The sequence below is a fragment of the Triticum urartu genome, chromosome 5A (genome assembly GCF_056163025.1).
Source record: "Triticum urartu cultivar PI428250 chromosome 5A, HENAU_Tu73, whole genome shotgun sequence".
Taxonomy (NCBI): Eukaryota; Viridiplantae; Streptophyta; class Magnoliopsida; order Poales; family Poaceae; genus Triticum; species Triticum urartu.
Window position 1 is genome coordinate 632558054 of NC_141877.1, and position 17746 is coordinate 632575799.

The window sequence follows — 17746 nt, forward strand, 5'->3', positions numbered from 1 at the left end:
CAGCTGATTAGCCTGGCTAGCATACAGGCAGGTTGATTAGCCTGGTCTGGTCTAGGCCGATAGAATGGGATGCAGCTCAGCCATCAAATCTATTTATTTAATATTTAAAGTATTTGTCTCAGGCCAGGTTTGCAACCAAACAAAAAAAAAGTTGTACGTACAGCTGCCTGGCCAGGCAAAAGTCCTCGTAACCATACATGAGTCCAATTGGGATAGAAGTTCCAAATTATCTGCTTTTTGACCAAGAAAAAAGCTTGTCACAGGCAACAGCCTAACAATCACGGGGAGTTACCACTTGTAATCGAAGCCATACAGATAAAATAAAGACAGACTACATTTGTTATGATAGCGATATAAATGCAGCTAGAGGTAGAACACGAAACATCTATGGCTCGACGGTAGTCACTTGCTGCCATTCACCGTCCACAGCTTCTTTCCACAGGGTCACATTGTTGTTGCCATCAGAGACCGCCAGTATGTTTCCTGTCAGCGACCATGACAACCTCCAAACAGGGGTTCTGAAATCATTCAGAACCCTGCCTTCCCATTGCTCGCCTTCTTTCGGCGCTGTCCAGATGACTACAGTTCCATCCTGAGAGGCGCTGGCGATTGTGGACTTTGGGAGGCCTAGGTTTGGAGCCCAGGCGACGTCTCTCACCCAGTCCCTGTGCATCTGAAGGGCTGGGAAGCAGTCCATCCTCCAACTTCCGTTGGTGAGCTTCCACACCTTGACAGTGTTGTCACAGCCACCAGAAGCAAGTTTCTGAACATATTCAAACTGCCCAGAAGGCCCTGGGCTGATTAGGGCACCAGGGGCCATCGCTGGAGCCCAGGAAACAGAGGTCACGCCCACTGGATGAGCCTGGTCGATGCGCGTCGTCTCCCACCCACCATCAGAACGAGCTGTGAAGACTGAAATGTTCCCATCAGATGAACCACAAGCCAAGCAGATGCCGAGTTCATGAGGCGCCCAAGCAATGGAATTTACAGAAGACTTGTGCTCAGTGAAAGTGTGAAACTGTGTCCACTCATCAGGTTTGCCCCCTTCTTTCCATATTATAACCCGCCCATCATAGCTGCAGGATGCAAGCATGGAACCATACTTAGGATGAGCCCACGCGACTTGCCAAACTGGGCCCTGGTGTCCGCTCAAAGTAGCAAGTTGCTGCTGCGAGGTGCCACTTACGCCAATGATCTTTATTGTGTTATCAGAGGATGCAGTGGCGAGGCGCTTCCCGTAGTAATCCATCGCGATGTCATGCACCACATCCTGGTGCCCAGTCTCTATCTTATGAGGAGGCATTGTTCCAATTACGTAACGTCAGCTTTTAAGTGTTAACCAAATGTTATTCGTTGACCACCTCAGGCTCCTATCTGATAGTAACAGAAACCTAACATTTAAAGAACATTACGTCAAAGAATAAAGCAGAGTAAAATTTAAATAGTACCATTCGTTGAAACAAGTAGCATAGTTGCATTTGTACATACGGAGCTGGGTGTGTTTCATTTTAAAAAGAAACAGTTACTCCCTCTGTAAAGAAATATAAGAGCATTTAGATCACTAAAGTAGTGATCTAAACGCTCTTATATTTATGAACAGAGGGGGTACATGTTATAATTTGTAACAATGCTGATGTTACAGTTATAAGTCTAACAATTTTGGCACACCAAGATCAATACACTAATTTGCTACCAGCATATCAAATGTCAATACAACATTGTTTCCTAAAATCACAAAATGAATCATCTAACTGCTTATGAGACTGATGAGTGTGACTGCCTGACTAATACTTATATACCATCTATACAAAATTAGCCTAATAAACTAGGAATTCTGGAAAACAATATAGTACTCACAGTTAGAAATAAAGAGATATCGACACCCCCAGCAGATACAGATATGCTAAACTTAATTCACATCTCTTGTAGTATACATGCATGAAATGGGATGGTATTACGACAAAACAATGTCCAGCTAGTTCAGTACTAGATATTGTTCACTTGAACATCTTACGACAAAGGAAGAAAGAGCAGTAAGACAGTGGCACTAGAATGATGACATCTTTCACAGCAATTAAGAATTTTGAAGAAGAAATTCATGTGCTGGCTGTATAACATGGACTATTTGGAGATGCGGTTAGGTGGTGTATAAAGTAGAAATATAACATGCAACAAAAAATTGTCCACTTATTGTTGCAACCCACAAACCACTGATGTTTACTACAATTAAATTAAAAACTACCACAATAGGCCGAAATAGATAATACTCCCTCCGTTCCATAATACTTGTCGTCGTATGAACTAAGACCACGACAAGATTTATGGAACGGAGGGAGTAGAAAACAACTGTAATAGCACTAACTTTAGAAGCCCCTCCCCCCGACCCAAAAAGAGGACAATTTGAGTTGAAAATTTTAAAGTAAAAAAGCATACATGCAAAATGGTGCTACTGAAAATCCAATCTCCAAATGAAACAACCAAAATAATAACCAGATGGAATAATAACGCTAGATAGCTGTTGTAGGCTTCTATTTGTCCATTTACACATTCACCTTTTATTGATCCAAACAAACGAAAACAAATAAACTTCCCAACATGTAGCTGCAGCCATGAGGCTTCATGGTTATGTTAAAGCACCTTACATGACTTCATAATACAGGGGCGAAGCCACGTTGAGAGGAGTGCGGTCAATTGACCACACAGGTTTTTGGCAAATCCTTTGTACTCCCTCCGTTCCTAAATATAAGTCTTTTGTAGAGATTTCAATATGAACTACCAAATGAACATGTGTTATTTGGTCCTCTATGTCAAAGAAACAACAAGAACGCAAGATGGCCTATTTTTTCTTCAACAAGCCAAAGGTTCTCTCCACAACATTTCTAGCACGAGCATGGCACAAGTTATACAACTCCTTTTCATTTTGGGGCTGTTGTTGACTGGCAACCCACTCTTTCAAGTGGTATCAAGTGGATCTGAATGGAGATAGAAATCCAGGTCCATTGGTATAGCCAGCATCAACAAGATAGTACTTTCCTATTGACAAGTACGTAAGTAGCTAACAATTAAATATGAGAAATGAAATGCAAAGAGAAAGAGTCGTACCCTATGGTACAACAAATGCATCTTCAAGATCAATTCTCATAGCATCTTTTAGCACTCCCGAGTCCGATGCCGAACCCTCCAAACAAGGTAGAACATAGAGAAATTTCATGTTCCAATCAACCACACTTAGCATGTAAGTGGTGATATCTTGGTGCCTATTCCTATACCTCCCTTTGTCAGCAGCATTAACAAACACAGGAATATGACACCCATCTAGTGCTCCAAGTGCATTAGGAAACCACATCCACTTGTAATCATCGAGAGGGGTGATAGAAGGATCAGGAAGCTTGATAAACTCCCGAGTTAGAGATAGGATGGCTGACAACACAGTAGAGAAATGCCTACTGATGGTCTCTAAAGAACGCTGGTACGTGCCACCCAACATCCTCATCTTAAGTCCATGTCCAACAACTTGTAAGAACATAGCAACATTTTTCTTCTACAGTCACAAACGGGCTATCTTTGAGACCACACTTCTCACACAACATAGCACAAAAGATCATGAAAGTTTCTTTTAGTTAAGCGTAGCTTATCATAGCAATTTGTCTCGGACCCCTCATAAGTTTGTTTCAATATATACTCCCGATATGCAACCTTTTCCTCATCATCATCGAAGCATCCGAGATTCCTCGGTGCCCTCTGAGAACTAAGATAAGAAAATGCTAGAGTTGAAATACTGCTTTGTCAACAATATCCTCTTTCTTTTTCTTCTTTTGTTCTCTTCGGTAATGTAGGCAACCAACTCTTGTTGAGACATGATGAAAAAAGCTACAATGCACACACCATTTGTCCACAAATTATTTGTTAGCCCAACCACAGTCTAGCTGGCTCTCGAGGATCAGTCGAAGTCGAGGAAACACAAAGTACACTGAAACTAGTACTAACTAGCAGAACACACTCTTTGTATTCTGGACATACACACACTGATATAAGTGAGGAGGAGCTCACGTACTAGCACAAGCTTTGCTATAAGGTTGGATGGATTGGAATGAAATGGCCTTGTTACAAGTGAAGGAGCCGGGTCCTTTTATAGGCCGGGATGTGCACAACACACGCACACACACTAGGAATTACGTGGCTACTACCATGGCCATGCAAAGCCATTTCCTAGAAACTACTATGTAATTGCTTACACAGCTGTAGTCTACTTCTAGTCAACCTCCATACAACGCTAAGGAAACTACTAGGAAATAACAGGAAACTACCTATGTATGAAGTGATGGCGGAGATCGATGTGCTTGCTGCGGTCATGAAGCACTAGGTTCTTGCAGAGGGAAATCGCCGACTTGTTGTCGACGAAGATGTGTGCAGGGGCGGTGTCTTGGTTTAGCATCTCGCCAAGAAGGTGAGCCAACCAGATTCCCTGACATGCCACTGCAGCTGCCGCGATGTACTCCGCCTCGCACAAAGAAGCGGCGACAACCTTCTGCCTCACCGATTGCCAGCTGATGGGACTGCTCCCAAGAAAAAACAGTATGCCAAAGGTGCTTTTCCAGGAGTCCAAATGACCATTGTGGTCGGAGTCGCTGTAGCCGAGTAAACTCTCGCCATCGCCACGATGATACACGCATCCATACGTGAGTGTACCCGCGATGTACCGGAGTAGGTGCTTGACGGCAGCGAGATGATCGCTTGCCGGAGCTTCCATGAAGCTACTCAAGTACCCGACAGCGAACGTGATGTTAGGTCGGGTGTGCACGAGATACCTGAGGCTCCCGATGATGCTGCGATAGAGCGTAGCATCCACCGCCTTCTCGGAGCTATCCTTGCTGAGCTTCAGCCGTGCCTCCATTGGAGCGTGCACGGCATGGCAGTCCTTCATGCCTGCTCGCTCGAGCATCTTCGCGGCGTAGGCCGCTTGCGTGATCGTGATGCGACCACCCTCATGGCTCACCTCTAGTCCGAGGTAGTACCGAAGCAGCCCGAGGTCGCTCATGCTGAAGAGACGATGCATCTCTCCCTTGAAGCGTCGAACCTCTTCAGGCTCTGCCCCGACGATGACCATGTCATCAACGTAGATGCCGACGATGAGCAGCGTGTTCACGGTGCCACGCGAGTACACGCCGTGCTCAGAAGCGCTGCTTGAGAACCCAAGGGATGCGAGGCTTGCATCGAGCTTGGTGTTCCACGCACTTGGGGCTTGCCGGAGACCGTACAGGGCCTTGTGTAGCCTGTATACGCCTTGCTAGTGGTTCTTGGCAACGAATCCTGGAGGCTGGGAGACGTACACCTCCTCGTTAAGGTCGCCGTTGAGAAACGCCTACTTGACATCCATGTTGTGTACCTCCCACCCGCGGTGAGCAGCCACAGCAAGGATGAGCCGCACGGACTCCAGCCTTGCCACCGGAGCAAAGAGTTCCTCAAAGTCCACTCCTTCACGCTGCACGTAGCCCTTTTTGACAAGGCGCGCCTTGTGCTTGACAATGGCGCCATGCTCGTCCTTCTTCACCTTGAACACCCACTTGAGCCCGATGGCTCAATGCCCAACAGGCAGTGTGGTGAGTGTCCAAGTGGCGTTGTCGTTGATCGACACCAACTCGTCCAGCATCGCGTGGTGCCAGCAATCCTCTTGCTCGGCCTCCGCGAACGTGGTCGGCTCCTCGCCGGCCATCATATGCAGGACTTCGTCGTCATCAACGTCCTCCTTCTCAGGCTGCCGCGGCGTTGTCACAGGCTTGCCGAGAAGATCCCCCATGCATCGGAACCTGTGTGGGACGCCAACGCTGTCGTCGGCGTCGAATAGCTCCGACCTCGCCGTTGGCGAGGTGCTGCCCTACCAGCTCCTCGATCGTCATGGTGGAGAGATCCACCAAGCTCTCGATGGACCAGGCCAGTTGCTTGTACTGCCTGGGGACGACTTGGAGAAACTTGAGAATCACCATCTTGTTGTCGATGGGATCTCCGAGCGTTGCGAGCTCGGTGACGAGACCTTGCAGCCACAAGGCGAAGTCGTTGACTTGTTCACCGGCCTTGAACCGAATCTCCTCGTACTGGAGGCGCAAGGTCTGGGCCTTCAACTCCCGTACACGCTCCACGCCGATGCGCGGTCTTGATGGTGTCCCATGCTTCCTTGGCCGTCTTCTTGGCGCCAAGGGTGAGCACCATCTCCGGTGGGACGGAGCGCAAGATCGCCTCCATCGCCAGCCGGTCCTCCTCGTACTCGACATCACCGGTTTCCACGGCTTTCCACATATGCCGGGGCTCCATGATGACTTTCATCAGGAGCGACCAAGTGGGGTAGTTGGTCCGCGTGAGGAGAGGGAAGGAGGTACTGGACATGCCCACGTCTCGCACGGAGCGTGGCTTCCAGCCCGCCTCCCGGCCTGCCTCGCGGCGCGAGCGAGTCCGCCGCACGGGCCTCCTCAGCCGAGCTCTGCTCGGCGGTCTTGGAGCCGTCGCCCGCAACGCCTTCTTTCGGCATGCTTCAGCATAACCTGAGGCTCTAATGCCAATGTTAGCCCAACTACAGTCTAGCTGGCTCTCGAGGATCAGACGATGTCGAGGAAACACAAAGTACACTGAAACTAATACTAACTAGCAGAACACACTCTTTGTATTTTGGACATACACACACTGATATAAGTGAGGAGGAGCTCACGTACTAGCACAAGCTTTGCTATGAGGCTGGATGGATTGGAATGAAATGGCCTTGTTACAAGTGAAGGAGCCGGGTCCTTTTATAGGCTGGGATGTGCACAGCACACGCACACACACTAGGAATTACGTGGTTTCTACCATGGCCATGCAAAGCCATTTCCGAGAAAATACTACGTAATTGCTTACACAGCTGTAGTCTACTTCTAGTCAACCTCCTTACAACGCTAAGGAAACTACTAGGAAATAACTAGGAAACTACCTAGCCCTTGCAAGCCAAGTAAACTACCTGCCCAACGTGTTGTGCCCCATAGGCAGGGTTTGAGCTCACATTATTCAGAGCATTGATACATAATAAACCATCGCAACAACATGTGTATAAATGACAAAACAAAATCACAGTACAAACATGGGGTACGAGTAGATAATATACCTTGGCACCACGGAAATTTGAGCTCCTAAATCCCCTGGGAACCTGCATAGTTCAAACAAATCATACTTAAGCAACACACAAATTCGAGCTCTTAAATTCGAGGCATTGGACTGCATCTGAGGAGGTACAGTGAACACCACAAAATTCGAGTTCCCCTACGGACACCACAAAAATTCGAGCTCCACACGGGAGGGGATGGCGCCACTCCCGCCGTCGTTCCACTACCACCGTCGTTCCCCTGCGGACGACCTATTCCCGCCGCAAATCCCCTTCTACAGAATCTAGGGTTTGAGGGCCTCGCCGGAGGAGGTCGCGCCATGGCCGGAGAACGGTGGAAGAGGATGAGGGGACGGATCGGAGGGAGAGGAGGGAGGGGACGGATGGGAGAGGGAGAGGAGGGCCGGAGAACTGACCGCCGCCGCCGGCGGTTGCTTCAGGGGAGTCGGGAGCGAGAGCAGGTCGTCCAGCGAACGAGCGAGGTATGCGGGGTGGGGGCTGCTGGGCGTTTCCGAGCCTTTCCGAGCTCGTCCGCTCGGAAACCTTGCGCGAGATCGCTTGGAATTGGGCCAACTTCTCCAAGCCCAAATCCTGTACCACCCCCAAACAACAAAATTTGGCCTGGCAATTCCAGATTGCCAATTCCAAACAGTTTTTCCTACATCCAAACAGGGTGTAAGATGAGAAAGTACGCCAACACATGTACATGTCGGGAAAGGTTTTTTTAGGAAAAACCTTTGAAAACAGCCGCTTGATTACAGCGCTGCGTAAGGCTGATTGTAATGGAGAGTATCATATATTAGTATCATGCATATCATACTAGTGTATGATACTACATTCGTAATGCATGGTATCATATATTAGTATCATATAGGACTACATTTATTGTTATGCATGACACAAAGTAGCACATCATTTAATATGATACGGTATCATGATATGATACTCAAGCCTTTCTTTCTTCATTTAATTCTATGCCACATCATCAAAATTGCTTAGTTGGCGCACATGATACTACTTATGATACTCCTATTACGACCAGCCTAACCCTCCTCTGACGCGTGACACGTGTCCCAGCGGGACCCCACACTGCTTTCTCCATCCTCATCTTTATCCACACAAGAGCGCCTCAGCCAAACAAACTGAGTCGTTGACCCCAACAGCTCCCCGTAGCTATCAGATCCAGCGCTCCCTCCGGCCACGATGCTCCTCCCTGCCCCCATCTCTCTTCTTCAACTGGCGAATCGCCGCAGTACACGTGTGTTGTAGTGGCCAGCTAGGAGATGAAGCCCGATGCAAGCCCGCTCGTGGACGGTGGTGCATGGGGGATCACCGACGCTGCAATGGGGTGTCGCGCGGCGACGCTGCAACGGGCGGATGGTTGCCCAGCGGTGTTGCAGTGGAGCTTCACCGGCGACTATCGGTGATGCGATGCAGCGCTCATTGGCGGCCCGGAGCTGTGATGCGGTGCTCGGTGCTGCAATGGAGCTTCACCGGCGGCTGCTCGTGCTGCGATGCAAGTGGTCGATGCTACAATGGAGCTTCACCGGCGGCTGTCGGTGCTGTGATGCAGGGATCGACGACGGCCCGGAGCTGCAATGGAGCTTCACCGGTGGTGGCGGGTGCTGCGATGGAGCGCCATCGCACCGGGGTTTGGCGCTGCGGTGAAGCGTCGCCGGCGGCCGGCTGTGGAGCACTGTTGCGCTACTAGCGAGAGGGGGTGTGGTGCCAGCTGCGAGCCGGACGATGATGCTTCCCACGGCGAGGTGCTTCGTTTGCTCCGTCGCGGTTGCGATGATAGAAGGACGGCCCTGTGCGGTGGCGTTGACCGAATCCAATTGATGGCGAGGACGAATCTGACAGCTTAGGAGTCGACTGACTTCTCAGGAAATAAGTCGGTTGATCCGTAGCAGCCGCCTTTTTTAATGCTTTCCACCATTGTAGATTGATATAGGTTGAATAATTCAACCATAGATTCCTGCCTCGATTTCATTTTTCAATAAGAGATGGAATCGTGTACGGGCTCTTAATCTTGAGGCAGTGATCTGCGTCGGTGCGTCGCTTTTGGGGAACGTAGTATTTTAAAAAAAAATCCTACGAGCAGGCAAGATCTATCTAGGAGAAGCATAGCAACGAGCGGGGATAGTGTGCCCACGTATCCTCGTAGACCGAAAGCGAAAGCGTTTAGTAACGCGATTGATGTAGTCGAACGTCTTCACGATCCAACTGATCCAACCACCAAAGTACGACACCTCCGTGTTCAGCACACGTTCAGCTCGATGACGTCCCTCGAGCTCTTGATCCAGTTGAGGCCGAGGGAGAGTTCCATCAGCACGACGACGTGGCGACGGTGATGATGAAGTTACCGGCACAGCGCTTCGCCTGAGCACTACGACGATATGACCGAGATGTGTAACTGTGGAGGGGGCACCGCACACGGCTAGGAACAATTGATGTGTCTTCTAGGGGTGCCCTCCCCACGTATATAAAGAATGAAGAGGGAGGGAGGCAGCCTAGGGCGCGCCCAAGTAGGAGGAATCCTACTTGGGACCCTAGTCTAATTCGGCCCCCTTACTATATTTGGACAAAGGGGAAAGGAAGGAGGGGGGGGGGGAAGGAAGTAGGAGTCCTAGTTCATACTTTTCTTTTCCTCCTCTCCTTTCCCTTTCTCCCTACATGGTTGGCCCTATAGGAGGCACACCAGTGTATCACATACACACTAGTAACAGCAGCAGTAGTAGTACACAACACTTGAGGCTTGGAGCACATATGATGGTATTAGAAGGAGGAAATGCCTGGTATTGCAAACTTGGAGTGGCCTTATCTTACAACGATAGGGACCTGCCCCTTATATAGTGGTTCTAAAACCGACTATGTGCTGGACGTGCACAACACACACGAAACTACCATGTACTACCAAGGAAACCTCTAGGTAAGTTCCTTACACCATCTAAGCGTACTACTAGGAAACTACCACTTCCTTACATGCAAAGGAAGCTGTTGACGTTGGTGCTGCATGCATGCATGCATGCAGCTGCATGCATGCAACACCAGCGGCAGCAGCTTCCTTGCCTGGACCGGCTGCGCCCTCACCGCTCCTTCGGAGGCGGCGACTGGGAGCCGTCATGTGATAGCCACGACTAGGAACCATCCGATATGGTGTGCTGCTGCACTCCTTTTGCACAGGCCATGGCTATCACAACCTGGGGCTCTGATACCAATTGGTAGCCCAAAACTACTCGCTAGCAATTCGAGTACACTGATAAACGACCGGCGGATGAGCACACACACGTACTACTCACACACTCACTAGTGTATCACATACACACACACTAGTAGCAGTAGTAGTAGTACACATCACTTGAGGCTTGGAGCACACATGGTGGTACTAGAAGGAGAAAATGCTTGGTATTGCAAATTTGGAATGGCCTTATCTTACAACGATGGGGATGATGTCTACTACACAACCTTCTTCTTGTAGACGTTGTTGGGCCTCCAAGTGCAGAGGTTTGTAGGACAGTAGCAAGTTTCCCTCAAGTGGATGACCTAAGGTTTATCAATCCGTAGGAGGCGTAGGATGAAGATGGTCTCTCTCAAGCAACCCTGCAACCAAATAACAAAGAGTCTATTGTGTCCCCAACACACCCAATACAATGGTAAATTGTATAGGTGCACTAGTTCGACGAAGAGATGGTGATACAAGTGGTATATGGATGGTAGATAAAGGTTTTTGTAATCTGAAAATATAAAAACAGCAAGGTAACTAATGATAAAAGTGAGCGTAAACGGTATTGCAATGTGTTGAAACAAGGCCTAGGGTTCATACTTTCATAGTGCAAATTCCCTCAACAATAATAACATAATTGGATCATATAACTATCCCTCAACATGCAACAAAGAGTCACTCCAAAGTCACTAATAGCGGAGAACAAACAAAGAGATTATGGTAGGGTACGAAACCACCTCAAAGTTATTCTTTCCAATCAATCCGTTGGGCAATTCCTATAGGTGTCACAAACATCCCTAGAGTTCGTACTAGAATAACACCTTAAGACACAAATCAACAAAAACCCTGATGTCACCTAGATACTCTAATGTCACCTCAAGTATCTGTGGGTATGATTATACGATATGCATCACACAATCTCAGATTCATCTATTCAACCAACATATAGAACCTCAAAGAGTGCCCCGAAGTTTCTACCGGAGAATCACGACGAAAACGTGTGCCAACCACTATGCATAGGTTCATGGGGGGAACCCGCAAGTTGATCACCAAAACATACATCAAGTGAATCATGTGATATCCCATTGTCACCACAGATACGCACGGCAAGACATACATCAAGTGTTCTCAAATCTTTAAAGACTCAATCCGATAAGATAACTTCAAAGGGGAAACTCAATCCATTACAAGAGAGTAGATGGGGGAGAAAACATCATAAGATCCAACTATAATAGCAAAGCTCGCGATACATCAAGATCGTATCACATCAAGAACACGAGAGAGAGAGAGAGAGAGATCAAACACATAGCTACTGGTACATACCCTCAGCCCCGAGGGAGAAATACTCCCTCCTCGTCATGGAGAGCACCGGGATGATGAAGATGGCCACCGGAGAGGGATTGCCCCCTCCGGTAGGGTGCCGGAACGGGTCTAGATTGGTTTCGGTGGCTACGGGGGCTCCTGGTGGTGGAACTCCCGATCAATTGTGCTCCCCGATCGTTTTAGGGTATATGGGTATATATAGGCGGAAGAAATACATCAGGGGAGCCACGAGGGTGGAGGGCGCGCCCAGGGGGGTGGGCGCGCCCCCCTACCTCGTGGCTTCCTCGAAGCTTCCTTGACGTGGACTCCAACTTTCCTGGGTTGCTTTCCTTCCAAAAATAACTTCTCCAGAAGGTTTCATTCCGTTTCAACTCCGTTTGATATTCCTTTTCTTCGAAACACTGAAACAAGGGGAAAACAGGAACTGGCACTGGGCTCTGGGCCAATAGGTTAGTCCCAAAATAATATAAAAGTGGATAATAAAGCCTATAATGTCCAAAACAGAAGATAATATAGCATGGAGCAATCAAAAATTATAGATACGTTGGAGACGTATCAGCATCCCCAAGCTTAATTCTTGCTCGTCCTCGAGTAGGTAAATGATAAAAAACAGAATTTTTGATGCGGAGTGCTACTTGGCATAATTTCAATGTAATTCTTCTTAATTATGGTATGAATATTCAGATCCGAAAGATTCAAGATAAAAGTTCATATTGACATAAAAATAATAATACTTCAAGCATACTAACTAAGCAATTATGTCCTCTCAAAATAACATGGCCAAAGAAAGTTCATCCCTACAAAATCATATAGTTTAGTCATGCTCCATTTTCATCACACAAGAATGCTCTCATCATGCACAACCTCGATGACAAGCCAAGCAATTGTTTCATACTTTAGTAATCTCAAACTTTATAAACCTTCACGCAATACATGAGCGCGAGCCATGGATATAGCACTATGGGTGGAATAGAATATGATGATGGGGGTTATGTGGAGAAGACAAAAAGGAGAAAGTCTCACATCAACGAGGCTAGTCAATGAGCTATGGAGATGCCCATCAATTGATGTCAATGCAAGGAGTAGGGATTTCCATGCAACGGATGCACTAGAGCTATAAATGTATGAAAGCTCAACAAAAGAACTAAGTGGGTGTGCATCCAACTTGCTTGCTCATGAAGACCTAGGGCACTTGAGGAGGCCCATTGTTGGAATATACAAGCCAAGTTCTATAATGAAATATTCCCACTAGTATATGAAAGTGACAAAACAAGAGACTCTCTATCATGAGGATTATGGTGCTACTTTGAAGCACAAGTGTGGCAAAGGATAGTAGCATTGTTCCTTCTCTCCTTTTCTCTCATTTTTTTGGGCCTTCTCTTTTTTTATGGCCTTTCTCTTTTTTGGGGGCCTTCTCTTTTTTATGGCCTTTCTCTTTTTTTTATTCCTCACTTGGGACAATGCTCTAGAAAATGATGATCATCACACTTCTATTTATTTACAACTCGATACTAGAACAAAGTATGACTCTATATGAATGCCTCCGGCGGTGTACCGGGATGTGCAATGACTCATCAATGACATGCATGAAAGAATTATGAATGGTGGCTTTGCCACAAATATGATGTCAACTACATGATCATGCAAAGCAATATGACAATGATGGAGCGTGTCATAACAAACGGAACGGTGGAAAGTTGCATGGAAATATATCTCAGAATGGCTATGGAAATGCCATAATAGGTAGGTATGGTGGCTGTTTTGAGGAAGATATAAAGAGGTTTATGTGTGAAAGAGCGTATCATATCACGGGGTTTGGATGCACCAGCGAAGTTTGCACCAACTCTCAATGTGAGAAAGGGCAATGCACGGTACCGAAGAGGCTAGCAATGATGGAAGGGTGAGAGTGCGTATAATCCATGGACTCAACATTAGTCATAAAGAACTCACATACTTATTGAAAAAATCTACAAGTCATCAAAAACCAAGCACTACGTGCATGCTCCTAGGGGGATAGATTGGTAGGAAAAGACCATCGCTCGTCCCCGACCGCCACTCATAAGGAGGACAATCAAAGAACACCTCATGTTTCAAATTTGTTACATAACGTTTACCATACGTGCATGCTACGGGACTTGCAAACTTAAACACAAGTATTTCTCAAATTCACAACTACTCAACTAGCACGACTTTAATATCACTACCTCCATATCTCAAAACAATCATCAAGCATCAAACTTCTCTTAGTATTCAACACACTCATAAGAAAGTTTTTACTATTCTTGGATGCCTAGCATATTAGGATTATTTAAGCAAATTACCATGCTATTTAAGACTCTCAAAATAATATAAGTGAAGCACGAGAATTCATCTATTTATTCAAAATAAAACCACCACCGTGCTCTAAAAAAGATATAAGTGAAGCACTAGAGCAAATGACAAACTACTCCAAAAGATATAAGTGAAGATCAATGAGTAGTCGAATAATTATGCAACTATGTGAAGACTCTCTAACATTTAAGAATTTCCGATCTTGGTATTTTATTCAAACAGCAAGCAAAACAAAATAAAATGACATCTAAGAATAGCAAATATCATGTGAAGAAGCAAAAACTTAGGATCAACCGATACTAACCGATAGTTGTTGAAGAAGAAAGGTGGGATGCCCACCGGGGCATCCCCAAGCTTAGACGCTTGAGACTTCTTGAAATATTATCTTGGGGTGCCTTGGGCATCCCCAAGCTTGAGCTTTTGTGTCTCCTTAATTCCTCTCATAGCACGGTCTCCCTAAATCTCAAAAGCTTCATCCACACAAAACTCAACAAGGACTTGTGAGATAAGTTAGTATAAACCATTGCAAAAACCTTATCATACTCTACTGTAGCAAATCACTAAAATTATTATTAAACATTGCATACTAAATGCCTCTGCATATTTAATAGTCCTATCCTCAAATAGAATCATTAAAGAAGCAAACATATGCAAACAATGCAAACATAACAGAAATCTGCCTAAACAGGACAGTCTGTAAAGAGTGCAGCAAGATCCATACTTTCCTAACCCCAAAAATTATGCAAGAAAATTCCCACTGTAGTAAATTTATCAGATCTTAATATTCAAAAGGTTTCAACATTTTATCACATTCTTACTCTTCTAGGGAATTATTGCAACAGCGGTAAACTTTCTGTTTTCAAACAACAACATGAAGACTTGTAACATAGGCATAATAAAGACTATCAATGCCACTTTTATTGAAATAAAAGATGCAAAACATTGTTCTAAATAACAGCAAGCAAATCCTAACAAAATAAATTGACGCTCCAAGCAAAACACATATCATGTGGTGAATAAAAATATAGCTCCAAGTAAAGTTACCGATGAACGAAGACGAAAGAGGGGATGCCTTCCGGGGCATCCCCAAGCTTAGGCTCTTGGTTGTCCTTCAATATTACCTTGGGGTGAATTGGGAATCCCCAAGCTTAGGCTCTTGCCACTCCTTATTCCATAGTCCATCGAATATTTACCCAAAACTTGAAAACTTCACAACACAAAACTTAACAGAAAACTCGTAAGCTCCGTTAGTATAAGAAAGCAAATCACCATCATAAGGTACTGTAATGAACTCATTCTAAATTCATATTGGTGTAATATCTACTGTATTCCAACTTCTCTATGATTCATACCCTCCGATACTACTCATAGATTCATCAAAATAAGCAAACAACACGATGAAACAGAATATGTCAAAAACAGAATAGTCTGTAGTAATCTGTATCAAACATATACTTATGGAACCCCAAAAATTCTAAAATAAATTGCTGGAACTGAGGAATTTATTTATTAATCATGTTCAAAAAGAATTAACTAAATAGCACTCTCGAATAAAAAATGGCAGCAATTCTCGTGAGCGCTAAAGTTTCTATTTTTTACAGCATGATCGCAAAGACTTTCCCCAAGTCTTCCCAACGGTTCTACTTGGCACAAACACTAATTAAAACATTAAAAACTCAATCATAACAGGGTCTGGATAAATTATTTATTACTAAACATGAACAAAAAGCAAGGAACAAAAATGAAGTTGGGTTGCCTCCCAACAAGCGCTATCGTTTAACGCCCTTAGCTACGCATGATGATTTCAATGATGCTCACATAAAAGATAAGAATTGAAACATAAAGAGAGCATCATGAAGAATATGACTAGCACACTTAAGTCTAACCCACTTCATATGCATAGGGATTTTGTGAGCAAACAACTTATGGGAACAATAATCAACTAGCATAGGAAGGCAAAACAAGCATAACTTTAAAACTTCAAGCACATAGAGAGGAAACTTGATATTATTACAATTCCTACAAGCATATGTTCCTCCCTCATAATAATTTTCAGTAGCATCATGAATGAATTCAACAATATAACTATCAAACAAAGCATTCTTTTCACGATCTACAAGCATAGAATTTTTATTACTCTCCACATAAGCAAAATTCTTCTCATTCGGAATAGTAGGAGTATCATAAGAGACTTGAATACTATAAATTGTTTCCACGTTAAAGGAGTAATGTTCAGAGAAAGGGTACTCATAATCATGACAAGTTTTATAAATATAATCATCACTACTCTTTATAGCATAAGTTTTATCACAATAATCATCATAAGTAGCAACTTTGTTCTCATCATAATCGATTGAAACCTCTTCCGAAATAGTGGATACATCACTAAATAAAGTCATGACCTCTCCAAATCCACTTTCATAAATATTATAAGATTCAACATCCTCCAGAATAGTGGGATCATTACTTCATAAAGTTGACACTCTTCCAAACCCACTTTCATCAATATAATCATCATAGGTAGAAGGCATGCTATCATCATTATAAATTTGCATATCAAAACTTGGGAGACTAAAAATATCATCTTCATTAAATGTAGCATCCCCAAGATTGGAACAAACATTAATTGCAGCAAATATATTCTCAAAAACATCATCTTCATCAAACATAGAATCCCCAAGCTTGTGCCTTTTCATATCATAAGCATAATCACTCTCATCATTAATAGTATGGATAGCACCAATAGTATAACAATTATCATATTCTTCCAAGCAAGTGCCAAAAAGATTTTTAAGATCATAACAAGTATCATTATGTTCCATAATTATATTTTCATGAGGCATAATAGTGATAGAAGCAGCATTATTTGGGGGAGATATCTTTTTACCTCTCTTACCTTTTCTTTTCTTCTTCTTCACCACATCATGTGTGGGTTCAATCCTCTTTTTGGAGCTCCTTATTAATGAGATTGGTTGAATAGAAGGCTCCTCCTCGTTACCTGATTCATCATTAGAAATAATAGGAGGGTATTGGGAAGTCTCTTCCCTTTCATTAGTATTCTCTTCATCTTCTATTTGTTTTCTTTTCTTTATGTAATTGGCAATATAAGGATTTTCAATGCAATTCACCGCACAATACATGTAAATTTCCTCTAGATCAAAGCCAAGAAGTTTATAACGGGCAAATTCTGGAATATGCTTAGTTATACGTTTCATTTCTTCGTAGCCCATAAGCAAACTAAGTTCATTATAATGTGCAAGGGAAATTAAGTCATCACAATTTTTGGACACAGTTAGATCATGAAACAATCTGCATTGGATAGCTAAATGACCCTGTTCATTGCAAAGTCCACAAGTACGGCCAAGAAAGTTTAAATCTTCAGCACAAACATCTAGACATTCTTGCAACAATTTAGTTTCTAAGTGCTTATGCCTCTTGCAATATCTATCTTCCCTATTTTGTGTGTACTTGCAAACCCAATGCACTCCACAAAAATTGACATGTTTATAGGAGACATTTTCATCATAACTAGTGCAATCATCATTAGTACCATGGATATTCAAGGATTTCATACTAAAAACATTGCAATCATGCTCATCATTCAAAGATTTAGTGACAAACATTTTAATGCATTCTTCTTCTAACACTTTAGCACAATTTTCCTTTCCATCATACTCACGAAAGATATTAAAAAGATGAAGCGTGTGAGACAAACTCAATTCCATATTTTTTTTGTAGTT

General features: G+C 44.4%; 1 protein-coding gene across 1 annotated transcript; it reads right to left on the reverse strand.

Annotated features, from left to right (window-relative positions):
* Positions 1-215: 215 nt before the first annotated feature.
* LOC125511228 (protein transport protein SEC13 homolog A) lies at positions 216-7693 on the reverse strand. Its single transcript, XM_048676552.2, has 3 exons — positions 7543-7693; positions 7130-7171; positions 216-1391 (listed from the first exon to the last, which is right to left on the reverse strand). The coding sequence occupies exon 3, from the start codon at positions 1301-1303 to the stop codon at positions 386-388; it is 918 nt and encodes a 305-aa protein (XP_048532509.1). The 5' UTR covers positions 1304-1391; positions 7130-7171; positions 7543-7693; the 3' UTR covers positions 216-385.
* Between the last annotated feature and the right edge of the window lie 10053 nt (positions 7694-17746).

What these genes read in the sequence shown, in the direction of transcription:
- LOC125511228 (XM_048676552.2), bottom strand. Translation starts at nt 1,303, where the DNA reads ATGCCTCCTCATAAGATAGAGACTGGGCACCAGGATGTGGTGCATGAC.